The 17,150-nt window shown below is 56.0% G+C and overlaps 2 protein-coding genes across 4 annotated transcripts; one reads left to right on the forward strand and one right to left on the reverse strand.

Moving 5' to 3' along the window:
* The first annotated feature begins 914 nt into the window (after positions 1–914).
* SOWAHA (sosondowah ankyrin repeat domain family member A) lies at positions 915–4,331 on the forward strand. Its single transcript, XM_026507960.3, has one exon. It carries the CDS (start codon positions 1,215–1,217, stop codon positions 2,922–2,924), a length of 1,710 nt encoding a protein of 569 aa, XP_026363745.1. The 5' UTR covers positions 915–1,214; the 3' UTR covers positions 2,925–4,331.
* A 4,328-nt stretch (positions 4,332–8,659) lies between these two features.
* On the reverse strand, positions 8,660–17,121 carry SHROOM1 (shroom family member 1). 3 transcript variants are annotated; one of them, XM_026507961.4, is made up of 9 exons: positions 17,025–17,121; positions 16,474–16,627; positions 11,997–12,997; positions 11,849–11,904; positions 11,394–11,603; positions 10,623–11,195; positions 10,393–10,534; positions 10,014–10,286; positions 8,660–9,904 (listed from the first exon to the last, which is right to left on the reverse strand). In XM_026507961.4, exons 3-9 carry the CDS (start codon positions 12,960–12,962, stop codon positions 9,572–9,574), a joined length of 2,553 nt encoding a protein of 850 aa, XP_026363746.1. In that variant the 5' UTR covers positions 12,963–12,997; positions 16,474–16,627; positions 17,025–17,121; the 3' UTR covers positions 8,660–9,571. The 3 variants fall into 3 exon arrangements, with proteins under 3 accessions (XP_026363746.1, XP_057163233.1, XP_057163234.1); XM_057307250.1 differs by having other exon boundaries at positions 11,394–11,669; XM_057307251.1 differs by lacking the exon at positions 17,025–17,121 and having other exon boundaries at positions 11,394–11,669; positions 16,474–16,954.
* Between the last annotated feature and the right edge of the window lie 29 nt (positions 17,122–17,150).

Below are 17,150 nucleotides of genomic sequence, written 5' to 3' on the forward strand. Positions count from 1 at the left end.
TTCAAATGAGTGGGACCCTGAATATAGGGTGCAAAATTACAATCTGCCCCTCCTCTGTTTTATTTTCTCCATAGTATTGATCTAGCATATTATACAATTTTCAGTTTCACCATATTATTTCTGTCCCACTCTGCCCCTCCCCAGCCATGTGATCTCCACTAGGTTAGGGGTTTTTACCTGTCTTGCTAACTGGTGTATTACAGCCTGAAAAGGTATTGGCACAAACTAGGCACTCGATAAATATTTATGGATTAAACGAAGTTTTTAAAAAATAGCATGATTACAATTTCGCTTTCTTATTTTAAAACAAAAACATGTATACACATGTGTATGGGGAGGAGAAGAAAAATATTTCCAAATGTTAATGGTGACTTCAAGTGATATTTCTCCTTCTTTGTGTTTTTCTGTGGTTTTATTTTCAAAATTCCATGTGAAAATGTAGTATTTTATCATGACACAACCGCTTTTTAAAACATCTCTTCTAAACCTCCGGTAACATACATTGCCATGCGCCACGAATTGGCTTTGCCACAAATTGCAAGAAGCTGTTTTCCTTGTGAAACGCAGTCGACAATGGGAAAGGTATTGATGGTCTTTAAATAAATTATTGCTTTTAAATAATCTCCCGGTATTTCGTGGTGATGAACTATTCCTTAAAGAAATAAAAAATTTTGCCTCTCCCGGTGGACCGCGTAATGCCTGGGGAACACACCCACCTAGCAACCGGGAGCCAGCTCAAGTATGGCACTGCGCCTTTAATTCCCGGGTGGGGGAGGGGGCGGTGATAATTTCCGCTCCCCCACTCCCTCCGCGGCCCTGGTGGCAGCTGTCACCTGTAAGGCGAGCACCGAGCACGGGGGATGGAGCCTGGCGCCCATTGGACACAATACAAAGGCAGAAACCTACCCCGAAGGCTGGGGGCCCCGCGGGGCGGAGGCGGTGGGCGCACGATGCGGCCCCCCGCACCTTCCTCCGGGAGACACCCGGGCTCCACGGCGCGGGCGTGACCAAGGTCCAGCTTCAGGGACACGCCCGTCCCGCCTCGGTGAAAACGATCAGGTGAGCCTGGCCGAGGAGGACCTCGCTCCCGGAATCCCCGCTCCAGCTCGTCTCAGCGGACGCGGAGACGTGCACCTGCCCCGGCAGCCGGGAACCGAGGGGTAGGGGGTGGTGGGAAGGGGCGGCCTCGGCTCCCCTGCGGGGCTGGACTGACCATGGCGCTAGCCGCTGCGGCCGCCGCCGCCGCCGCCGGGGTGAGCCAGGCAGCGGTGCTGGGCTTCCTGCAGGAGCACGGCGGCAAGGTGCGCAACTCGGATCTGCTGAGCCGCTTCAAACCCCTGCTGGATGCAGGCGACCCGCGCGGCCGCGCCGCCCGCAGGGACCGCTTCAAGCAATTTGTCAACGACGTGGCGGTGGTGAAGGAACTCGACGGCGTCAAGTTCGTGGTGCTGAAGAAGAAGCTGCGGCCCCGGCAGGCACCAGAGCCCCTGCCCTCGTGCGTCCCCGGCACTCCCGAGGCACCGGCCCTGCCGTCGAAGATCCCTTCCGCCTCACAGGGGGAACCGGTTGGCCCAGAGGCTCCATCCCTGGCCGCGGCGCCGCAGGCGGCGGAACCACGTGAGGACCCGGCCCCGCCATTAGAACCACAGGACACGCCCGAGGCTCCGGCCTCTGAGCCCACTCAGCCAACCGGGGAGCCGTTGTTAGGTCCAGCCCAGCAATCAGGGGGGCCCTCCGACCCCCAGATTCCAGCCTTTGAGCTAGTCCTACCCCCCGAGGAACTCTCTGCAGACGTGGCCCCGTCGTCGAGGTCGCCGTCGGTGGAGGCCTTGCCCCACGCAGAGGCGCCAGCCCCGGAACCCGGGAGCGGGGCGACGAAAGAAGCGCCCCCACCCCCTCTGCACGCGCCGCCGCCGAAGCCCTGCATGCTACCTGTGCGCTGCGTCGCGGGCGCCGCCGCGCTCCGGATCCGGGCGGAGGAGCAGGGCCTGCGCCGGCAGCTGTCGGAAGAGCCGAGCCCACGGAGCTCCCCGCTGCTGCTGCGGCGGCTGTCGGTGGAAGAGTCTGGCCTGGGCCTCAGCCTGGGCCCGGGCCGCTCCCCGCACCTGAGGCGCCTGTCGCGCGCAGGCCCGCGCCTGCTGAGTCCGGACACTGAGGAAGTGCCCGCCGCGCCGCCGCCGTCCGCCGTGCCCCTGGAGCCGACCGAGCACGAGTGGCTAGTGCGGGCGGCTGGGGGCTGCTGGACCCACCAACTACACGGGCTGCTGCTGCGCGACAGCGGCCTGGCGGCCAAGCGCGACTTCATATCTGGCTTCACGGCCCTGCATTGGGCCGCCAAGAGCGGCAACCGCGAGATGGCGCTGCAGCTGGTGGAGGTCGCGCGGCGCGGGGGCGCGCCAGTGGACGTGAACGCGCGCTCGCATGGCGGCTACACGCCACTGCACCTGGCCGCCCTGCACGGCCACGAGGACGCCGCCGTGCTGCTGGTGGTGCGCCTGGGTGCGCAGGTGCACGTGCGCGACCACAGCGGCCGGCGTGCTTACCAGTACCTGCCGCCCAGCGCCTCGTATGCGCTTCGCCGCCTGCTCGGCGACCCCTGCCTTCGAGGCTCTACCGAGGCCGACGCCGCGGGTGCTGGTGGTGGCACTTTTGCGGCCCGGCGCCCAGTGCAAGTGGCCGCGACCATCCTCAGTTCCACCACCAGCGCGTTTCTGGGTGTCCTGGCCGATGACCTGATGCTCCAAGACCTGGCTCGAGGCATGAGGAAGTCGGGCTCCTTCAGCAAGTTTTTGGGCGCCTCGCCCATGGCTCCCCGTAAAAAGACAAAGACTCGCAGTGGCCTGCCGGCTTTTTCAGAAATCTCTCGTCGACCTACTCCGGGGCCCTTGGCTGGTTTAGTGCCCAGCCTGCCCCCCACAACCTGACGGTCCCTGAAGCTCAGCTTGGTTGATGTCACCTGGCCTGCCCCTCACAGTCTGAGCCTGCCCAGAACAGCGGCTCAACACCTGTGGCTTCATCCTGTTTCCAGTTTGTCCACTGAAGCCTGTTTAACCCCGGTGGGCCTTCGCCTCTAGCTTCTGCCTGAAGCTTGACCTGTCTCTGGGGATGGGAGTCAAGATCTCAGTGAGAAACCTTCTATAAAGAACTCCAGAAATCAGGCTTGAACATTGGAGACTCAAATTTTAGGATCAAAGTTGAGGGCCCAGAATGAGTTAACCCGATGCCTCTGCAGGTACACCCTCCCAAGCCAGAACTAGAGCGAGCATCTCTTTAAATGCTGGATTGTTTGTCAGCTTTAAGATACCTAGTGGTTTTGTAATCTGATGCTTTTATCCTGTTTTTAAATTAAAATGAGGTAAAACAACTTTCATAATAACCTTTTGAAATTATATTTTTCCATTTTTAGGCAAAATGCTCATTTTCAATCTTTTGCTAAGTATTTTGGAATTCTATTGAAAAAAAAAACAACCCAGATGATCAGGATCTAAAGGAAATTAGTCCCAACCAACAAAACCCTTAAACGTTTATCTACCTCATTTTAGGCGCTCAAGATTCTAGAGAGACTCAAGCACAGAATGTGACCATTGTGAATGTAATTAATTTCAGTCGTACTGTGAATGCTCAATATTAGGAAACAAGTGCATCTTGGGAGTGAGAATGATTTAACAGTGAGAGGAAAGAGACATTTTAGCAAATACTTTTAATTTCTGGTTGTCTTTATGAAATATAAACAGTGTCTTCGGCACTGGTGGGTGATTATTTTGATTTGTCATGAATATTAGTTTTTTAAGTGTGATTTATCTGTGAATGCATTAGAGGAGAAAAATAACTGGTTAAGTGGATACACTTAAACAGCAACTATTTTATATGAAAATTCTATAGAAACAGAAAGTATGTTATATCCACCTTTAAAAGCCATCTAAAAGCAAACAAATTATTCCAAAATAGCAAATGCAGAATTCTTTGCTCAGTGATGTTAGAGGGATGGCTTAACTTCTCTGGACCTTTGTTCCCATCTGTAATTGAGAAGGTTTGTAGCTATTTACCAAGAGGTCCCAGGTTCAACACATTGTAACTATAACGGCTCTTTTTCTGTTTTAAAGATGGGACTCTATTTGCTTAACCAGCCTTTTTAAAATATTGTGGCAATGCTCTGCTTTTGCAAATTATGTTTGCATGTCATTAGTTATATCAGATAGTTTTTGTGGCACAGGGGAGTGTGGGTTCTCCCCTCCATATATCTATCTCAGTGAGGCCTCCAACATTATTTAAGGCCGTCCTTAATGGAATGTTTTGATTTAAGCAATGAAATAAACAAGTCTCCCATTTTGTTCCTGCTTGTGTAATAACGTACTTCCCTTAAACATTCTCCAGCTTTTGCTATTCTATTTTTCTTTTCTTTTTATCTACTGGATTTCTTCAGTTTCTCCTCATCCTCTTCTGCCTCTTCCAGGTGTTCTATTATTCAAAGTGTTTGAATTGATCAGCTAAATGCAGGCTGCATCCACACACGAATATAGCATCCAAAAAATAACAACAGATGAATGCAGGCCCTGATCTGACCCTTCCCACCTTCCTTGCCTGGAACTCTAGCTAAGCTGCATAAATTATTTAAAAATGCAAATTAAATCTGCCTCTGCAGGAAAATTGTGGGAGGCAATAATTACAGCAATCTCAGCTGCTGAAGGTCTAGAACACAGAAAAAAAATGTCAGAGGTTTTGCATGGTAAAAGAGAGGCTTGACGGAAACAGGATAACAAAGGTCACAAACACAGGTATGACCTGCCCTGAAAAAGACAAAATCTAAACCCGCAAAGTAGTAATAACATTAACCAATGTCTATTACACACTTAAATCAGAGGAGGGTTACTTAAACTGCCAGAAGAACCTTTGTGTTTTAGAAAGGCCGGCTGCAAGCCTTCCAAGTGAAATAAAACATTTGGCAAGAGTCTAGGATCAATACGCCTAAAACTTAGGTGTTAGAAACCACTGTTTTTTCCTTGCAGGTCAAGACTTTCTGAAACTATAAGTCAGTAGGAAATTATACTGTGATATGCATATGGAAAGTTTTCAATAACCATATATTGTCTAGCAGGAGGTACACCTGTGAGGGGTATTTTCAACGAATGACAAAAAAAAAAGTTGCTTATACATTAAGGCAGTTTAGCTGGCTAGAATTGTCACAGGGAAGAGAATCACTCCTTTTAATGGGGGAGAAGTTAATTGTTATACAGATGTGTATGAGTCATCCAGAGCAAGCTTTTAAATAAAGGTTTATACTTCCTTTAAAGGAGGTTGGAGGTTGTTCTAGAATGTGTCTCACTTATCTAATGGAGACCAGGATATGGCTGATGCACATACAGCCTGTGTTTATTAAGGGCCAGGCACAGTTTTAACCACTATGCAGGTATTAACCTCAACCTTACAAGGTATGTCCTGTTAGTATCTTGAATTTAAAGTGAGGAAAGAGAAGCCTCAAGAAACTGTAAATAACTTCAGAAACTCCAGGCTTCACAGCTATAACTATCAGAGCGGGGATGGCTTCCTGGTGCTCTTTTCCATCACAGTGTCCTGCCGCAGAAAACCAAGGTGGTCTCGTCGCAGCCCTTACTCATCTAATGACCTTAGGCAAGTCACCTGTTCTCCAAGCTCTATCTCCCTCCTCCATGGGCCGTAAGACTGGCACTATCTATCCAACAGGCTGCGAGAAGGGTAGAGCATAGGGAAGGAGTAGGTAGAGCTCCTTGGGAACCGCAACACCATCTTGAAATATTACCAAGGGTGCCCAGCTGGTCCCATAGGGGTATCTAGCTGCATTCCAAAACCAAATAGCTCTCATCTGTGGCTTTGCTTTACAAGATCACCATTCTTTAACCATGTTAGTATTTTTACACATAAATAACAATGGACTCTGCTGGGAAAAAATGTATTCCCACCAAAGGGAGATTATCTCACATTTTGTATATCACTTTAGTTAAAAATAGACATCACAACGTCTTTCTTCATGCACACTCCCTTAGCATCCCTACCACTGTCTTCCAGACCTAAACAGATGTCAGCCAGCCAGCTGGACTGAAAGCGCTCAACGCAGTTCTAAAGCTGGGCCCACTCAGAACCCATATTCTCTGCCTTTTTTGGCCTTTTCCTGGAAGAAATTATTTGGCCTTTTAGAATAGTTTGATGAATAGACTTTTTAGTGCTCTCCAAATAGCCTTTTGCCTTGAACCTCTGTCCTCGCCTTACCCTTCCAGAACAGCCACACCTCTGGACTTGAACCTGTGAAGCACGGGCGGCCTCAGGTGTTTCTGCAGGGAAGTGGAAAAAAGGTAGAGACAGAGAAACAAGGGGTGTGTGTGTGTAGTGGGGGTGGGGATATGTCCAGATGTCTCCTCCAGAGGCGGAAAAAAAACCTTCCTAGGGAGAAGGTGGTGCTGATTTAAGTTTCAACGACAACAGGTAAACACCCACCCTGCCCGTCTGACCCGTAGCCAGGCTGTGACGGTAACACTGCGTGCGAGGTCTTGGAGAGGATTGCTCCATAGCAGTTGCCGGCCCCCACCTTTTCTTCCTTCTGCCCCCACACTCCCCTTTCACCTCTTCTCTCTGCGGGGCTCAACCACATTTGACCTAAATTTCCACCCAAGCTTCTGATTTACATGTGAATGAACAGCACAGCGATTTGTTCCTGCGAGGATCCCTGACTTTTACAGCCGCCGCTCGCGGTGGTACGTGGTGTGCCGAGCAGGCTGTTCCAGACAGAATGCGCGCGGGTTTGGGGCGCCGCAGAACGCTGCTTCCCTATTCGGTTTGCAATTTACAGTCTGAAGGTAAAAAGTACACTAATTAAATCCATATTAGGAGGAGCAGCGGGGGCGGGACGAGGCGAGCGGGGGAGGCGGCCGCGGGGCTGCCTGTTGCCTAGCAACAACGCCAGCCGAAGCCTGCCCTCTGCAAAGAGCCAGAGGACAGCGCCGCAGGCAGCGGGGCTGGGGGCGGAACCAACAGGCGCGGGCGCTGGAGGCTTGAGGAGGTGGAGGCAGAAACCCCAACGGAGACCCATGAAACCCTCTTTTCCACCCCGGGAAACTAAATAAGGCTCTTTTTGATACTGATACTCGAGATCAACACCCCCGGCTTCCCTCCTCCCCACTTCTCATTAACCAACAACTTTCCAACCAAGGCCTGGTGGCAAAGGAAAGCAAGCCAGCTTCCCCGTGGCCGGCTGGCCAGAATTTCTTTCCGACAGAAGCAAAAAGGCTCAGATCCAGCCTTCAGGCTAAAGGAGCGCTGCTCTGCCGGGAAGGCAAAGCCCCGGTGCTTTAGGCCAAAGGGCCTACTGCCTGGGGAGGAGGCTCGGACAAGTGTCGGTAGTCTTCATCACAGAGCGAACAGTGCCCTCTGCTGGCAGCGTCCTGGCGGGTGGAAGTCACCGGGCCTCTGGCGCCGGCCTACGCACCACCATCAAAAGTCTTAGTCTGGGTGGCTCAGTGGGTTATGGCCTGCCTTCGGCTCAGGTCATGATTTCAGGGTCCTGGAATCCAGCCCCTTGTGCGGCTCCCCGCTCATGGGGGGAGTCCGCTTCTCCCTCTCCCTCTGCCCCTCCCCGTGCTTTCTCTCTCTAACAAATAAAAGGTCTTAAAAAAAAAGTCTGTGGTGCCAATACTGAACACCTTTGGTGCTTATTCTTGCACTCTGACAGAATAACAGTGTGGAAGGGACATAAAATGGGGCAGGAAGAACACAGAGGCCAGACGAAAGGATGGGTACAGGAGGTGTGGCCCTACTCTCCCCATCTGGTAAGGACAAGCACAGGAGCCTCATAATTCCCCGTGGAAAAACTCAGCACAGAGCCAAAGTGCAGTTTAACGGGACCATGGCAGGCTCTGCTCCTCTAGTCCATCCCGGGCTGGAAGTACTTTATCTGAATAGTACCCAATTTCCATTGGCCTAACTGATGACTGTTAAGTGTTTTTCTAAGAATATCACAATGGGAGAATGCAGGGAGTGCTGCACAGGGCAAAAGGCAGCAATAAGTTTATTCCGTCCAGACTATCTCAAAGCAAGCTGCCCTGCTAGGCTGAGGCCTTTGGCTCGGAGGCCCCGCCCACAAGCGTTCAAAGGAGAGAAGCAAAGCATAATGTTAGAACCCACGACTGCCTCAGCAGGAGCCCCATATGTTTTTTATAAAGAGGCACAATGTTAGCATTGTTCTGTGCTCAATAGCCCGACTGTTGTAACTAATGCTTTTGGGATGAATACGACCATTTAAAATTCCCAACCAGTCGCACTTAGTGACAATACGCATCAGAAAACAAGCCCAGAAGCAGAGATTTCTCACTTTGGGGTCAGTTGGCTTTAAATACACATACACATGCCTTTTCAGTGCCCAACTTCCAAAAATACACAACATTTGCATGAACAATGTTCTGGGCCCTGGCATGTGCAGCTACAAATACTAAAGCACATTTTCACATGTATATTTGAGCACTTAGCATTGACTCTGTGCACACAAGGCTGACGCAGAGGGGAGTGTGTGTCCTCCGTTTCATTCCACACCAGCACCTAACTCCCCACTCCCAACCCCAGCTCACCCCAGCTTAGCCTCTCTAGCACACAAGCAAAGCTGCCTCTCCAGGTCCTCAACCCCCCCCCCCCCCATTCTGGGTCTCCAGGTCTCCCATGCCTTCACCTTCAGCTCCCCTGCCCAACAGCCCTCCTCAAGCCCAGTGGATCTGGTGGGATTTCCAAGGAGATATTGGATAAACTCATTTTTGACAGTATAATTCTTTCTGAGTCTTGGAATAAATGTCCCTGAATTTGTCAAGCTTTTTAGGCAGCAAAGCAACTGAAACTATTTTGTGTATGGGGAAATTCCCTATCCCTTGAGTCTTGAAGGGAAGCAGTCACCCCCACTTCTACTTTTGAGGTTGGAGGCTTGGGTAAAAACCAGGAAAGGAGACCTGGGGCCGGCTAGTCAGGCCTCGGCCGTTGTGGTAGTGATGCAGTCACCAGAACTGTAGGGATTGCTGGTGGCAGCAGAGTCAGTCAGAAGGCCTGGCATCCCCCTTGGGCCCTCCTGGCTTCAAGCCTGTATCCCAGTCTTCTGAGGGATTCCCAGACCTGACTGAGGTCCTCCAGCAAATCTCTCTTCTGCTCTAGTCAGGCAAGGCTGGTGTCCGTTGTCTGTAAACAAGATTCCTCCCCCAGGCTAGACCCCAGGTGACAGACACACTTCTCACATAAATTATTATTAAGGAAAGAAAAAAAGACCATTTTGCAGATTAAGTTGAAATGCTCCTGGTTTGTCTCCTCTGCCTCATACTAACGCAGACAGAGCCTCTCTCCTCACAAAAAGGGGGGAATACTGCAGTTTTAAAAATCCATAAATTAATTACCAAATAATCCACAAGAATTGGGTAAGGCTACATGAAAATACTTAGAAGTATCCTGGGAAGATCCGGCCTGGGTCTTCCCCCTCCCCGCAAGGGAAAAGCACCAAATCAACCAGAGTCACCCCCAGTGATGTGGGTGAGGGGCAGAGGCAGCGCTCCCCACCCCCCACCGCCTGTAATTAGACGAGGGGTGGAAAGAAGGGCGGTTTATCTGGAAGACGGGTCTCTGGGGGCCAGGCCAAACTGGGAGGCAGGGGGCGATGGCCAAGGTCGCCCCTGACGGCGTCGAGTTGGTCCTGAAGGAGCCGGACCCGCTCGTCCAGGCTGCGCTGCTGGGCCAGGACGGCGGCCTTGCCGGCCAGCAGGGCGCGATAGGCGCTCAGCTCCTCGGCGGGCAGGGCCCGCACCAGCACCTCGCGCAGGGCCCGCTCGCGCCGCGCCACATGCTCCTTCAGCTCCTTGGCGTCTTCCCGCTGCCGCAGCAGGAGCCCGAGCCGCTGCCGCAGAGAGGCCTGCGGCCAGGGAGAGCGCGCCGTGAGCAGGGCAGGGTGCCGCGGTTGTCCCGGACCGCGCCGGCAGGCCCCTCCCCGCCCCGCTCTCCCCAGCCTCCACCCCTGTCACCTGCTCGTCTGGGTCGCTGTCTGCGCCCGCCCGCGCCAGGGCGCGCCGCACGCGGGCCAGGCGACTGCCCAGCAGCAGCAGCAGGCCAAGCACGCGCTCTAGGTCGGCCATGAACCCGCTGAACCGCTCTAGGTCGCGGGGAGCACAGGCCTGGCTCACCGCGGCCTCCAGAGAAGCCCCGCGCCTGGCCCAAGCCTGGGCCGCGCCGTGCAGCTGCTCCTGCTCCGCCTGAAGGCTCCGCAGCATCTTCTGGAGGAGGTCGGCTAGTTCCATCTGCAGGGAAGGCGTGAGTACTTAAAGGTGAGGCCTGACCCAGACTCCTCAGCCCATAGTCTGGGCTCTCACCACCCCCAATCTCCACCACCCCCTCCTCACTCACTTTCTTGGCTTGGATGTTGTTATTTGGATCAGGGAGACCCTGGCCACAGACCTGGTCAGGCACAGAGTGGGTGGTATGGTTTTCAAACCTTGAATCCTCTTGAGAAGTTGGCAGGAGCTGGCTGGAGCTAAATAGATAGAACCTGGGGACAAAGCCAGAGCTCCCTGGGTTGTCCTGCCCCAGACTGCAGGGACTTAGAATCCCCTGAGTCCCTGGTGCCCATCACTCACCCTGGCTCAGGACTACCACCAGCCTCCTTCCCAGCCTCCTCACAGGCTGGCCTCATTGCAGCCCAGACCTCTGCTAAAGGAACGAGCCCATCTAGGAGGTCCAGGGGCAGCTCTGGGCTGGGACAGGAAGTGAGAGTGTCACTCATAGAGGGATCCAGTCGGGCCAGCTCCTGAACCAGCTCCTCAAGGCGAGGACTGGGCCATGTTGGCCTGGAACCGGGCTGGCCCATGCCCCAAGCCAGGGCAGTATGGCCAGGAGCACCAGGGGTATTGTTGCTTGGAGGTCCCAGGGCATCAACTGGGAGAGGTTTGAGAGGGTCGCTCTCTGCAGCTGCAAGTGAGTCAATGGTCAGCAGTCCACTGGGGTCAAAGGTTGCGATGTCGCCATTTGCAGTCCTGGGGGGGCTATAGCTTATGGTCTTAGAGACACCCACTGAACCATTTATCCTCTGCCAGCAGTCATCTGCCCCTGCAGTCTCTGGGTGCTCATGGAAGGGGTGCTCCGGGGGAACTGCAGCCTGGTCAGCCCTCTGGCCCGAGCCAGTTCCATACTGCTGGTCAGAGACATGGACACTGGGAGTGGAAGAGACACTGAATCAGAACAAGCTCTGTCCAAAGATGAGCATTGACCTCCAAGGGCCACCTGTCCCCGTCCCTACCAGCCAGGCTCCCAGGCTTCAGCTAGGAGAGGGCTCCCCGTCCCTCTAGCATTTTGTTGATATGTGTGGGAAGGGGATGTCTCACTCTGCTTGGAAGCAAGAGGCAACTCACCTGGGTGGGTTTCCTGGGGGGGCATGGGTGTCTGGAGGTGATCTCCTTCTGACCAGGGGGACTTCCTCCAGGAAAACCTCATCATCTGGAAGGGATGGGAGCCGGGCAGACCCCATGCATGTCTCTGAGACCCTCTGTTCCCAGTCAGTGGGACTGCTCCGGGGATACTCTGCGGGACACACGGCTGCAGCTTCCTTCTGAGTCAGGAACCTGGAGGAAGGGACCCCACACTGGCCACAGTGCCTAGGAAGGAAGCTCTTGGTGCTGCGGTGGGTGCTGCAGAGACACAGTGGGGTTGGGGTGGGTGTGGGGGGACTGTAGGGGTTGTAGTTTGCAAAAGACAGAATTAGAAGGCTCAAAGTGAGGGTAGGTGAGGGGCGCTCTCTTTCTTGGGCAAGAGCTATGAAAACTGCTTTTCTCCAACTTGCAGTCCCACAGTGGTCCATGTCTCTCACCTGGCAAGTTTGACCTGAAACAATGGTCTGGGGGATTCTGCTCCTTGGGGAACAGCCTGGAAAGGCAAACAGTTGCTTGAAATGTAGCTCAAGTTTTCAGTCTCCCAGATGTCCCCCACCCCAAGCCTGCAGCCCCTATCTTCCACACCTGGACAACTGGCATGACCCCTCCTGGACCTTGCCAGGGAGCCAAGACTTCCCCTGAAGCGCTCCGACTCCGACTGGAAGGCCAATAGGCATCACCAAGCTTCAGGGATCGAGGTTCTGGGTCCTCTACACCTCGGGGCTGGGTCTCAGGCAGCCGTCTGTTCCGGTGACCTTCGAATTCTTCCAGCACCCTACGCTCCTGGGGCTCGGGCCTGGCAATGCTAGAACCGGAGCCGGCCTCCCCCGAGCATTCCCCTGCGGATCCACCGCCCCGACCCACGCAGTCCAGCTTCCCTGGCTCGGAGAAGCACCACTTCCGCTGCTGGGTGGCTAGGCGCCCCCGGCCAACGGTTCCCCTCGAGGAAGCCCCGGAGCGCGCCGGCTCCGCTTCCCCGCCGCCGGGGTGGCTGAGCGAGGCCGAGCGCGGGTGCGCCGCGGGGGGCCGCGCGGGGGCAGGGGGCCGCAGGCGGGCGGGCAGGCTCATGCGGAGCTCCTTGCGCTGGAAGGACGTCTCCCGGAGCACTCGCCGCTGGGCCCCCTGCAGCCGCTGGCGGTAGGCGGCCCGCGAGGCCGGTGGGCTGGGCGGCTCGACCGCCCGCGCCGCCGCCTCTGCCTCGGCCGCCAGGGCGAACAGCAGCGGGGTGGCCTGCCGGCTGAGCGGCCCCGGCGTTCCCCGCACCTCCGGGGGCCGCGGGCCACTGCGCGCGGCCGCCGCGGGCCGGGGCTGCGGGGACGTGCGAAGGCTGCTGGCCGGGGCCGGGCCGCCCCACACCACGCGCACGTAGTCCCAGTCTAGGTAAGGGAGGAGGTCGGTCCCAGGCGACGGCGTGCGCGGCTCGGGAGCGCCGGAGGCCGCGGAGAAAGAGCTGTAGGCCGAATCGGCGCGCGCGGACAGCCGCCGCAGGTCCAGGCTGCGAGTGGACGAGGCTGGGGAGGTGCGGTCGCCCCCAGGCCCCAGGGCCTCCATGGCTGCGGTGAGCGCTGACGCCAGCTCCGTGGGGCCTGGAAGAACACAGACGGCGCGGTCGCGGAGGAGCCCAGGGGCAGCCTGGCCCCTCCAATACAGATGGCCAGGTGCTTACCCATCCCCTCCCTGGTCACACGGTCTTTAGCGCGGCCACCTCCCGGGTAGGGGATGACATAAGTAGGGCCAGCCCCTGGGAGCAACTCTGGAGTTTGAGGGCATTAGCTATTCCTCTTAGCTCAGGGGAAGGAGCTGGCGACTAGCCCACTCCCCCTGAGGCTCTCAGGGCTGGCAGCACCCGCCTCTACTCTGGCACCTCCAGGAGCTTTGAGAATGTACCCATACTCCTTCCCTCCCCAACCCAGTCCCACCCTGGCGGCTTCCTGGCGGCTTTGTTAGCTTCTCCATCTGATCTTTCCCTAATAAACAATGGTCAAGAACGTTCTGAGATCACAGGGGAGCCAAGAAAGGAGGGGGCAAGACCCAGGTCAGGGGGCAGGGGCAGCCTCACAGCTTCCCCCCCCCCCCCCCCCGCCCCGTCTCAGTTATGCTCCAGGTGCTTTATATAAATATTTATCTTGATCCTCACAACTGCTATCTGCATTTTACCGATGAAGACACTGGGGTTTTAAGGGGGAAATGATTTGCCCAGGGGCACACAGCCAGTAAGAAGCAGAACCCTGTCTGGAATCTGGGCCTGCCTCCAAGCTTACTGCAGCCAGAATCAATTTCCTAGAAGCAAACCCTGCTGAAAACCAGTTTACCTCCAACTCTACCCCCCAAATGCCAGAAGCCTCCAACAAAGCCTAAACTCCGCTGTGGGAAAGTCACCCCCACCTGCTCTCAAAATACTAGCAGATATCACAACAATATGGTCTCTGCTTTGCAGCCTCGCACCCCCAACTTTGTTCTGCTACTCTTTCTCCTCCTACTGGGCCCAGCTTAGAGGTCTCCTGACCTTTTGGGACCCCCTACAGTGTCCTGAGCTTCCCCCACATACACAGACACACTCCACCCAACACAATACTCATCACCCTGCAGTGTAATTGTTGGCTTGCTTGTGATTCCCTCTTCCCATTCCCACCCCTGAACTTCCTGAGAACAGGCCCTGTACTCACTAATCTCTGTACCCTCAGTGCCTGGCACGTAGTCGATGTTAAAAAAATATTTGTTGAATGGCAAGAAAAGCAGCAAACTTGCAATGAGTGGATGGGGGGATGGATTTGGTGGAGAAGGAAGAGGGCTCCTTTGCTTCTGCCCACTCTTCTCTCTCTATTTGTCTTTTCTGGTGAAAGGGACAGGATGAATGAGGTAGCTGACCCCATGGACACTGTCCAGGTTACTCCTGCCTTATTAGGAACCCAAAGAGCAGGCACACACAGGTGGAGCAAGACAGGCCAGAAATCAGTACCTCCCCAGGGCCAGAAGGGGAGCAAGGTGAGTGAGGGGAGGAGTTGGGTGGGCGTGCATGGGTCAAGCTCCGAGTAAGAGCATGGGTAAGAGCAGCTCTGAGACTTAGGAAGCTGGGGCTCCTTATGGGCTATGCGGACTCTGGGGAGGTGGGAGGGCTTGCTTTCCCTGAGCTGGCTTGGGGAGGGGTGCAGAGGAGGGTGACTAGCAGCTGGGGGGGAACTGACAAGCAGGTTCATTTGAGCCTCCTAAACACTCTTCGGAACTCAGGGTCGCCCTCCACCCCCTTCCCCAAGGCCACTACAGCCTGCAGGTCAGGGGAGGGTGGGGATGTTAGTGGTGTGAGGATATGGTGTTTCCTAGAAGGGAGAGGCAGCGTCTGTAATACTCTCAGGAGGGGCTCTCAGCTGATCTAGAACCAGGATATCTCGAGAGTGCCTCACTGGAGGTATCTCATGCCCATTAATACCAGCCCTGCAGGGTGGTCCTCACACTCAGGTTGGGGACCTCTTTCGCAGAGTGTTTCCACTCTCCGGACTTGAGGAAGACAAGAAGCTACTCTGAGTAGCAGCTCCTGGGAGGACAATCATCTCCTCTAGGAAACCTGCCCTAGGCACCCAGGCACTAGCCCTCTCTCTTCCTAGGCTGAGCCCAGCTTGGGAGCCTGATTTTCCCTGGCGCATGCCACACATGCCTGCCCATCGTTGGCTTCCTTCACCTACAGACACCAGCCACTGCTCACCTACGAAGAAGTTTCCTCGAAAAGTTTATCTTGGGAGTTACTGTGTTCACAAAGGATTCTGAGTTCACCACATAAAAACAGCTTCATGGACAATAAAACTGTATATACCTCTGTTTGCTTTTGGCCCCTAACTTGTCTGGAGGATACTTTTGCAGTGGTGGCCTCAGTGGGCCGATAACCACGCAGATGCTCACGCTGCGCCTTTTGCAGAACGTGCTACACTAGGAGGGTGCAGCCCCTTAGCGTGTTTTGGGGCCTCAACACAAAGAGCAAGGAGTCTGCGCACTTGCGCACTTGCCTCTTGCAATCCAGCCAGCCACTGGCTGAGGGTGACGACACCCCAGGAGCCCTAGCATCAGCATTAGCGTCAGCTGTGGGCTGGGCTGCAGAGCCAGCGCCTACCTAGAACTCAAGTCCAGAGGCTAGAGCTCAAGGAGCTCTTGAGCTCTTTTGCCAAGCCTCGCCAGAGCAGGGGGAGCAGCATGGAATCCCTGCTGGAAAACCGTGAGACTGGGGTTCGGCAGTAGGGTGGGGGGGGAGAGTTGTCACATATACTCATCACCTGAATGAAAGAGCAAGAGAGGAAAAGGAGACAAAGATGACTTTAGTGTTCAGGGCTGGAGGCCTGGGAGGTAGAGGTGCCAGTGTCAGGGAGGAGGAAGCTGAGATGGGGACTGGCCCAGGGTCCAGTGCTCATTCAGTCTGCAGCCTATAGGCTTTGCAGTGTTTGTGGCAAGTCTGGGAAGCTGTGAAGTTGGGATGTGGGTCTAGACCTCAGCAGAGAGTTTGGGCAAGCAGTCTGACTCAGGTTTTTACTTAGAGGTTGTTGGGGAAATTAATGAAGACAGCTTCCAGCTGGTAAAACCACACCAAGACAACAGGAGCAGATCCAGTTGAGGTGACCAGAAACGCAGACAACCTCAAATGATCAACAATGATCAGGAATTAAAGCACACTCTCTCAAAGGCCACCTCACACCTGACCTCTCTGTGGAGAGGTTGTCCAGGCCGCCGGTCTGGAATGGTCTTCCCTCAGTAGCATGCTCACTGTAGGGGCGCTGCCTGCACAGCAGTGCCCCTGCCACACGAAGCTTCTGGGTCCTGGGCCGCGTCTTGAATGCCAGCACCCCAGATTAGGTCTGCCAGACAGGCATGCGGGGAAGTAGCCCGGGGCCCCCCCAGTATCCCCCGCGGGTCCTTGTCCACACGGACGGTGCAGCCCGCGCAGCCTCCGTTCTGTGTCGCTCTAGCCCAGATGTCGTCTCCTGAGACTCGAGCTCGGTGCCGCTCCGGGCGCGCAGAAAAGGCCGGGTGCTGGCTGCACCCGCGGACAGGAGGCCGCAGTCGTGGGCGGACCACATACCTGCGGCTTCAAGCTCTTGAGAGTCGAGGCGGGAGAGAGGCGCTGGCCTGGCGACCGCAGGGGGCGGCAGAGTCACGCGGTGTGGCGCGACGGCGGGACTCCGGGGACGCCGGGAGAGCCGATGGCCGCTGGCCGGCGCATTTGGGGGCCCTTCCTGTTGGGTTCACCGTCGGGGGAGGAGGACTCAGACGCGTGCGGGGACAGCGCGAGCTGGGGCGCGGGGGCCCGGCATTCTCCCGCGGCTCGGCTGGTGCAGGGCGGGAGCCGGGGGTCGCGGAGAGAGACCCCCCTGCGTGCCCTGGCCACGCGGAGCGCTCCCCCGACAGCCCCCGCCGCTCGGTGGGTCTGGTCCTCCCCGCCGCCCCGCGAAGAGTTCCCGCACACAAGGGCCCGACTCGACCCGCGCCCGCCAGACTAGGCTCGGGGCGTAACTCCCAGAGGAACAACTCGCCGGCTGCTCCGCGGCGCCCCACCCCCCAGCGCTCCCGGCCGCGGGGCTCGCCCTGCCCCCTCCGGGAAGGGCGATCCCGCCGCCCGGCCCCGCAGCATACCTGAAGTCCAGCCCGAGAGGCGCTCCTGGGCGCCGGCGGCCGCGCGGTGACATCAGAGCCCCGGGCTCAGGCTCCCGACCCCACCTCCGGGCTCCGGCCGCCGCGGGGGAGGTGCCACGTCCGGCC

This window comes from Ursus arctos, unplaced genomic scaffold (assembly GCF_023065955.2).
Source record: "Ursus arctos isolate Adak ecotype North America unplaced genomic scaffold, UrsArc2.0 scaffold_5, whole genome shotgun sequence".
Lineage (NCBI taxonomy): Eukaryota > Metazoa > Chordata > Mammalia > Carnivora > Ursidae > Ursus > Ursus arctos.

Excerpts from the sequence above, each read along its gene's own strand:
- SOWAHA (XM_026507960.3), top strand. The coding sequence starts at position 1,215 with ATGGCGCTAGCCGCTGCGGCCGCCGCCGCCGCCGCCGGGGTGAGCCAG.
- SHROOM1 (XM_057307250.1), bottom strand. The coding sequence starts at position 12,962 with ATGGAGGCCCTGGGGCCTGGGGGCGACCGCACCTCCCCAGCCTCGTCC. Across the intron at positions 11,905-11,996 it reads GGGTCATGCCAGTTGTCCAG|GCTGTTCCCCAAGGAGCAGA; the intron begins GTGTGGAAGATA and ends TTGCCTTTCCAG. Across the intron at positions 9,905-10,013 it reads ACAGCGACCCAGACGAGCAG|GCCTCTCTGCGGCAGCGGCT; the intron begins GTGACAGGGGTG and ends CCCTGGCCGCAG.